At 37.2% G+C, this 8,553-nt stretch overlaps 2 protein-coding genes across 3 annotated transcripts; both read right to left on the minus strand.

Annotated features, from left to right (window-relative positions):
* Positions 1-285: 285 nt before the first annotated feature.
* Positions 286-5,342, minus strand: LOC132163995 (ACT domain-containing protein ACR9-like). Of its 2 annotated transcripts, XM_059574399.1 has the most exons (7): positions 4,795-5,342; positions 4,441-4,659; positions 4,249-4,354; positions 3,499-3,850; positions 2,456-2,740; positions 2,057-2,199; positions 286-518 (listed from the first exon to the last, which is right to left on the minus strand). In XM_059574399.1, coding segments are annotated over exons 1-7 (1,260 nt in total). In that variant the 5' UTR covers positions 4,949-5,342; the 3' UTR covers positions 286-517. The 2 variants fall into 2 exon arrangements, with proteins under 2 accessions (XP_059430382.1, XP_059430381.1); XM_059574398.1 differs by lacking the exon at positions 286-518 and having other exon boundaries at positions 1,737-2,199; positions 4,795-5,341.
* A 2,391-nt stretch (positions 5,343-7,733) lies between these two features.
* On the minus strand, positions 7,734-8,318 carry LOC132164245 (histone H4). Its single transcript, XM_059574711.1, has one exon. The coding sequence runs from the start codon at positions 8,229-8,231 to the stop codon at positions 7,920-7,922; it is 312 nt and encodes a 103-aa protein (XP_059430694.1). The 5' UTR covers positions 8,232-8,318; the 3' UTR covers positions 7,734-7,919.
* Positions 8,319-8,553: the final 235 nt, after the last annotated feature.

Below are 8,553 nucleotides of genomic sequence, written 5' to 3' on the forward strand. Positions count from 1 at the left end.
TGTGGGGGATCAATATAAAAAAAGCTTCAATTTTTAGCCCAAAAAATATATATTTGGATCTCAAAATAACTAATTTTTAATAAGCTATTTTAGCCTAACAAAAAGTATTTGGGCTCACAAAAGTCAAAACAACTCATTTTTGGCCCAACAATAACAAAAAATTATCAGTTAATAACCGATAAGAGCCAAAACTGGACCGTTTTGACCGATACCAGGCCTAAAGGTTAAGATCAGAGAGAATTGCATCAAACTCAAAAATCAATGAAGCGATGCCCAGTCCAACAGTGACACGAGAATCAGGCAAAATCCTTCGAATGCAAACATGATCAATAAGTTCTTTCCATTCCTTGCATACACACCTGGCTCTAAGCAGATCCTTCGGAGGAAGTCTACACAGAATATCCACCAATAAATCCTCACATAAATACTCCATTGTTTTCATCCTGATGCAAACATGAACAAGTTCATTCCATTCCTTGGATACACACCTGGCTCTAAGCAGATCCTTCGGAGGAAGTCTACACAGAATATCAACCAATAAATCCTCACATAAATTCTCCATTGTTTTCTTCCTGATGATATAAAAAATAAACACGAGTGGGCAGGATAGATGGATGGATGGATGAAGAACAAGTTGCAGTGCATGAGGATATTTTTTTCTAGGTGGTGTTTGGGTTTAAAGTGGTCCTTTACTGCAGCAAAAGTGCGAGAAAAAAAAAAAAAAAAAAAAAAAAATGGAAGAAAGTGAAAAGTGTTTGTTAAAAAGGTTTTGATACGATATTGTAATAAAAATTGATTGATATAAAAAATTAAAATTAAAATTAAAAAGAAGTAATAATGTTTTTTCTTTTCGAAAAAAGTGAAAAAATAAAAATATTTAGTATGAAAAAATTTTGTTTTATAGTGATTTTTTTATTTAAATAATAATAAAAAATAATTGATGTGATATAAAAAGTAAAAGAATGTTAAAAAAATAAAACAGTAAGATGAATAGTATTGAACCAAAGTCGTTTGCCAAACGGCCCTCTAAAAGCTGCATTTCTTCTGGTCGGAGTATATTTCTTGTAGTTGATATGTCTACTTTTTTTTTTTTTTTATAGTCCTTTTTTCTTTTTAGTTTTCCTTCGTATGAAAGGGTAAATTGTAATATTTAACCAAAACACAAACACACACACACACATATATATATATATATATAACAACCTTCCTTAAATCTCATGCACTAATTTAACTTGGTTCTTCTTTGCTTTCTTCTTTGCTTTTACAAAAAGAAAACAAAGAAATTGATGAAATAAGAACTTTCACTTAAAAATGGACTGATATTTGAAATATCCCAAAGAAAAAAGAAACGCGTGTCCCTTATATCCTATTAAGGGATATGTGTCCTAATTCCAACGGTTCCATTTCCAAAATTAGACCCAAGCCAAACCTATCAAATATAATATTGATCAATTTAATGGTTTAGGGGCTGAAAAAGAGCCAATTTTTCTAATATTGATGGCTGAAAGAGAGGGAATGGCTAAAAATTAGGGGTCAGCCACTCCTGGTTGTTGGTTTTCACAACTCAAACCCTACATGGTGAAACACCAAACAGCACCAGAGCAAATTGCAATTAGGCCAAATGTCTTCTCTGAATGCATCCTTCAGCAGGCAACCTGGGTATAGTAATATGACACAAACTACTAAAATACACCCTCACAAATTCACAGTGCAAATCAACCACAAAACTTATTCCCTTAAAACCCAAGCAACACCTCATATAATATAACAAAGAAAATGCAAAACAGAAATACAATTACATTTGACAAATGGGAAATTCATAGCTCACAAAACCTAGACCATGAAGCCTAAAGACATTCACAACTAAAAGGAAATATGGTCAACATACAGCAGTGAGATGGAGATTCAAGAATACTTGTTATCTGCGTTAGGTAACTAGCAACTAATGCACCATATATATACATCATAGATGAGATGAGAGAGAGACAGAGAGAGAGAGCTCACAGAGTTAAGTGGAACTCAGAACCTTGTTATAAAGGAAAATAAATCTACTCACCAGCCCATCAATATTCTTCTAACTCTGTCTACAATCTGATTCCTAGCTACCAAATTAGAAAATTGGAAGTTGCAGTTCTCATCCAAAAGAAATCTGTAGACCTCCCATTCACGATCCGATGTTGAATGCCTTCCTATTTCAGCCTAAAAGCCCAGAGAGGAACGTGTTACAAGAATTTCTGCATTTGAAATGATAATTTACGATAGAGAAGTGATTCAAGAATCCCATGCATGATGCCCCCCACACTGAAGGGTGGACATTAGCGATGTAGAAAAGATACAATGCCTGATTGTCAATCTAGCACCATGATTCATGGAATCGGAATGCAAAAAATCATGGAAGTTGCATGTGCCAATGGGATTCCTGAATCACTTACTTTCTGATGCCAAGTATTCTTACCGAGAAAATGCAGATCCCAAGTGATTTTAGAGCAAGTGTAACATCATAGAAAACTCGTGGTCTTCCCTTTCCTGATAACTCAACTGGATTAGCAACCAGCAGTTCGGTGTCTGGTCCTCGGTTCGCAATGATGACACGCAAAGGATGGAGCATTTCCACCTTCAAACGGGAACATAATGCACTCTGCTTGTCAGGATCAACAATCTTTTTTCCATCCTTTTGTTGTATAAATAGGTCCAAATCACCATAGCCCTTGTTATTCGATGAGAGTCGACCATAAGCTATCTGAATAATAAAAAACAATCCAAAACGCATCAGATATCAGCCAACTGAAAACATGTTATTATTTGTCAGCTTGAATTGACATGCATAATTTTATGGTGAATGTTGGAAGAAAAGTTAAGATTTGATCCACCATTTCAATTTTGAGTAATGGGATCCAATCTACCATTAACATATATTGAGGACCGCCTAGGAGTTCCCTACCACCTAGTGGACCTCCTGCACTCAGCCATCAAGGATAATTCAAGAATCAGCTCCTAATTGTTTATTTGTTTGTTTATTTGGGTAAGAGGCGACTACTAGAAGCAAGGACGGAAGGACAGCCTGCTGGCACATAAGAAAAAGAGAAATGCGGAACCGTGGTAGTTAGTTAATGGTTTGCCAATATCAAATGGTGTAACTATGTTTGTAGCCAACTTTGATTGGCAGACGAATTTGACCTAATCTTATTTTGAGACACAAGGATTATCAGATCGCAAAATTAACAGTAGCAATTAGGCAATAGCCAGGTAATAAGGTGGTAGTAGCTTAATTTTTGTCCAAAAAGTTCTAAAATTAAATATAATCAACTTTGAGCATAGCAACATAAGTAACGTCGTTTTGGAGAAAGTAACACAGCACAGGCAGAGGACCATCCCATTCGAGGACAGCTAGGATTCCATAGATATAAAACCAAGACATTATTAAAATCCTGTACAACAGATTCTAGTTAAGAAAATTTGTCTGTCAAAATAATCATGGTGAAAGATAGGAATTCATACCTGGATATTGCAGTCTTTCAATGGTCTCATGATGTCATACAATAGACCCTTGTGATCAGCACAGTGTATTTGAAGTAATGTATGAACTGGACTCAATGAATTGTCTATGGTCACACTAGCTTTCATCAATTTTGCCATATCTGGACTAAGAGCTTGAGAGCAGATTTCCTCGTCTGGTAACTCACATCTAAAAAGCTCCTCAGCTACAAGAGGAGAAAGAGAAGAAATTCCCTGATGACATTCATACTCAGGACTTGCCAATTGAAGTTCACAGCTGATACATGATTCACCCAAAACAGCATGCAATTGTTCCATCGTCTCATCTTGTCGCTTCTTTGTGTGTAGAAGCTCCCTGAAATTTATTGTAGCAGATGAAGCTAAATAACCACCCACCCTGACCAACTGGTTAAATTTATAAATAAAAATCTTATGATTACTAGAAAACATCAATCAGTTAAAGCGTGGGCAATAATTGTATCCAGTCAATTCTTCTCTCTTCTGGTTTCTCTGACATATCTAATCTATCATATTTCCAGTTGCCCACAAAAAGAATTACTCAGTAAGAAAAATTGGAATTCCCATTGACATAAGGAAGCTTAGATCTAAGCCCTAGAGCAAGAATGGCAAATCTGACATGTTCTCTGTTAAACAGAAGAGGTCGAGAACACTGCAATCCGGAAAACATCTCAAGAGAAATTCCCACATGTTATCAATTAAAAAAATTGACATAAACCCAGAAGAAAATCTGACATGTTATCTGTTATGAAGAAGAGGTCGAGGACTCTGCCATCCGGAGTGGTCATCACTTTCACCCTTTGAATTGTAAGCTCAAGCTCACAGAGGACCTGCGTAACATCTAAACCAATTCCAAAGCTGCATTAGAACCACGCACATAAAGCAACCAAAGAACACTAAAAATCAAAGACAATCACGTCCGATTACCGTGCAGTAACCCTTTTCGGCCAAGGCAAAAGAACTGTAACAGGTAAACCGGAGAAGAGGCGGCGTGCGTAGACGGTTGGTCAAAGTAATACGACACCAAACACGACGGGCATACGGATTGAAGGCGGTTTTTCAAATTCGACCATCTCAAGATGAGCGAGCTGGAATGAGAAACCACCCATAATACTATGTAGCACCATTTCCCATCAGTCGAAACATCTATAACCAAAAATGTCCGCAAAGAGAATCAAAATTGCTTGGATAAAATATCCAATTCGAGGATTATTCTTTAAAAAAAGAAGTGAAAATTTTGCGGTAGAAAGTGAGCGTTGAGTTTTGTAGTAAATAGCAGACCTCCTTTAGTAATGTAGAGGCCGAAATCGAGGATTATTCTGCAAATATCGCAACCGAGGCCGGTCTTATCGGGGCAATTGATGGTGATGACGCAGGGCTCGCCGGGCGTCTTACCCTTCTGGATCACGACGACGTCGTCGTTTAGTACCCCCATACAGGCAACCGGAAATGGCAGAGTTCTCTATTGCTGGATCTGAAGAAGAAGGCTGTGGTGGCTTTCGAAGGTCCGGTCTCCGGTGCCTGTGGTAGTTAAGACAAGAAGGTTCTACCTTAATTGAGAGGTGAGGGTGAAGGTAAAGCTACATCCCATTTTTGTTGTCCCTGGTAATCGGTGGAAGATCCACGTCAGCAGCCAGTGCGTGACAGGTGGCGGGATAGAGGTGGTTGTCTTGTCAGGTAGATTAGAGTTGTCGCTCTTTTTGCATGCGGGGTGGTAAAGGTGTCGTTGATCTGCCGTTACTGAAGCTAGTCGTTTCTTGTGAATCGCTTTTGTCACGGCCACCGGTAGCTGTTCGAACTTTACCAGGGAGAAACCCAAAAAAGAAGCATGAAGAAATATCGAGGCGCTTCTGCTCCACGTGTTAAATAAATCATCACCAAACCACTGATCCTAACCTTTAAAAGAAAAAGAAAAAGAAAAACCTCCTCCTTTCTTTCCGCCGCCGCCCTTATTTGCTTTTTGGAAAAAATATAAAAAAAGCCGCCAACTATCAGCCATTTTTTATTTAGCTTTTTAATGTTTCAAAAATGATAAAGTAGCTCCCAAATTACTAAATTATTGCATTTTAGCTACTCCATTAATTAAAATCCTCAGTTTGGACGGAAACTGTAAAACTACGTCGTTTTGTTATAGGTAAGTTACTATAATGCCCTTTTATGAAGAAAAAAAAAATTGGAAAAAATATAAAAAAGTCCCTCAAACTACCAGTCATTTTCATTTTAGCCTCAAATATTCAGAAAGTGATAAAGTAGCCCCCAATAAAACGACGTTGTTTTGCAGTTTCCGTTCAAACTGACGGTTTTGATTAATGGAGTGGCCAAAATGTAATAGTTTGGTAGTTTGGGAGGCTACTTTATCACTTTTGAAACATTAGGGGGCTAAATCGAAAACGACTGATAGTTTGGGGGGCTTTTTTATATTTTTCTCTTGCTTTTTTTACCAAAATTGTTTTCTCAAAGCGTTTGTTTGAGATTTCGTTTAAGAAATAGAGTTTTTAAATCAAAAAAAAATTTTAGGAAAAAATTTTATTTTTAAATTTTTGTCAAAAGTGTATTTTAGCTATTTTTAAACCCATAAAAGTGCTTTTAATTTTTCTACTAAACGAATATTTTTTTTCTCCTTCAAACGAACTTTTAGAGTGTTAAAAATACTTTTAAGCAACTTAAACACAATCACAAACGGACCTTAAGCTTCTTTACTTTTTTTTTTTTTCCTTTTATTAAAGCACAACATACATACAGGACAAGAACTAAGAAAAGCTTCACAATACTTGCACGAACAGAGATATTTGCAAGGTCTAAAAAAGAAAAGAAAAGGGTAAGATGAGGTGTTTCGGTAGCATTTGATTTTTTTTTTTTTTTTAGGCTAATGTGTCAACATCTGATGTAGGGTACAAAAATCTTGATTTATGCTAAAGACTTTATAAAAATTATTCTCAACAGATTATATTAATAATAAAAAGAATTGTCATATGAGTAATTTGGCCACCACAGTTACCGGTTTAGAATGGATAACTAACAAGTAACAACTATTAGAAAAAGCAATAATTGTGGGTGGATCCCCGAAGCTGCTAGAGATCCTATAGCCCGAGGCCCAAAGTCACACAAGTTCAATATATTCACCATTCAAATCCGTTTGATAAATAGTTTTGGCATGATTTCGGTATAATACTATTTATCCTACTTTTTCATTTTTTTAGCATTCTTTTACTTTTTACATCGTATTAATTATTTTTTTTATTATTATTCAAATAAAAAAAGTATTACAAAACAAAATTTTTTCATACCAAACATTCCTATTTTTTTTCACGTCAATCAATTTTCATTACAATATCTAAACCGAAACGAAATCATTTACCAAATGAACGCTGGATGTGCCAAGCTCGATCACAATTTGGATGTGCTAAGCTCATGGAATAGGCTTTCCTCCACACTCAAGTAATTATATTTGAAATAAATATTTTTGTCTTTTCATTTTTTGATAAAACAAAAATATTTCTCCAACATAACTAAATATTCTTCAATTCAAATAAACTAAATACTAATCCAAGCTCATGTTATAGCGTTGGTCCATGGACCATGGAGCACACACTTATAGCAATAGGTCGCGAGCCTAAGACCAGCCCAACAAAACAAATTCTAAGCCCATATAAGGATGTACAGCAATTGAGATCCAACTCAGCCCAATTGCAGATGATCATTGAGAAATAAGCCATGAATGCTGGGCTCCACAAAAAGCCACAGCCAAAATGAGGAATTTCTAAGCGCCAAATAGAAAAAAACGAGGTTTTTTTTTTCCAATATTGAAACAGAAACCAAACAATCCGCCGTTTTGTGGAGCTAAAAAGTTATTAAACGACAAGCTCAAATTAAGTAGAGCCTACCAAACAGAGCTTTACCTCATTTTGTTAAATTTTTTCACAACTTATAGCATTCCTTTCAGCATTTTCGATGGAACCAAACAAAGATTACAAAACTACAAGCACGGCTTTACAGGGAAAACGATGGAGTAAATAACAAAAGATTCACAGAAGCAAATCCCACACCACAAAATTCGGCAGCTTAGAGAGTCTAACAAGACTTGCAGAGCCTAACCTGTGTTTGTTTTACCGAGAAATCCATAATAATATGCTCGGGCAGATTTAGTTCTTTTTCTCTTCAACTATTTTCCGAGCAACCAAACAGATTAGTTAAAGAATCAACAGAGCAACCCACAAAAATTTCAAAAAACAATAGATTCTATTACTTCCAAATAGAAAGTGCGAATTACAGAAACTGACACTGCGAATTACAGGAACACATGAACAGAGGAAAAACCCACAGAAACCAGATCTATAGCCAAGATCCACAACCAACACTAAGAAAACTACCCTCCTACCCTAATAAACCCCCAAGCATACACAAATCTAGCCTCCAAACCCGTACAGAGTCCTTCCTTGCCTCTTCAAGGCGTAAACGACATCCATAGCCGTGACAGTCTTCCTCCGCGCGTGCTCGGTGTATGTTACTGCGTCACGAATCACGTTCTCAAGAAATATCTTCAGGACTCCGCGGGTCTCCTCATAGATCAGCCCACTAATACGCTTCACACCACCCCTGCGAGCCAGCCGGCGAATTGCGGGCTTGGTGATGCCCTGGATGTTATCGCGGAGAACCTTTCGGTGCCGTTTGGCTCCCCCTTTGCCCAACCCCTTGCCTCCCTTTCCACGGCCAGACATTTTCCCGGAAAGTTGCTGAGAAAATAAAACTCGGACGAGAAAATTGGATTTGAGATATTAAATGCAATTTGATTTGATGAGAGAAGTTATGGGGTTCGGAATGGTACTTATAGAGTGGGCGGTTTTTGGGTTGGGGTTTGAAGCAAGGGCGCGGGTTAATGTGGGCCGTTGGAATTGGGAAGTTATCGACGGCTAACAGGCTCGATCCGCGTGAAGCATGACAAGAGAATGTAAGCGGTTGATAAGATGGAAATCGACGGAGAAGATTGTTGTATGTGCTGTGCCACGGATTGTGCTTTTTCCTTGTGCTTCTTTTGGCGGC

Source organism: Corylus avellana, chromosome ca10, assembly GCF_901000735.1.
Source record: "Corylus avellana chromosome ca10, CavTom2PMs-1.0".
Classification (NCBI taxonomy): domain Eukaryota; kingdom Viridiplantae; phylum Streptophyta; class Magnoliopsida; order Fagales; family Betulaceae; genus Corylus; species Corylus avellana.

Coding starts and splice junctions, on each gene's coding strand:
- LOC132163995 (XM_059574398.1), bottom strand. CDS start 4,948: ATGGGGGTACTAAACGACGACGTCGTCGTGATCCAGAAGGGTAAGACG. Junction 4,355..4,440: donor CCGAAAAGGGTTACTGCACG/GTAATCGGACGT, acceptor GAATTGGTTTAG/ATGTTACGCAGGTCCTCTGT. Junction 2,200..2,455: donor TTGGGATCTGCATTTTCTCG/GTAAGAATACTT, acceptor CTGGGCTTTTAG/GCTGAAATAGGAAGGCATTC.
- LOC132164245 (XM_059574711.1), bottom strand. CDS start 8,231: ATGTCTGGCCGTGGAAAGGGAGGCAAGGGGTTGGGCAAAGGGGGAGCC.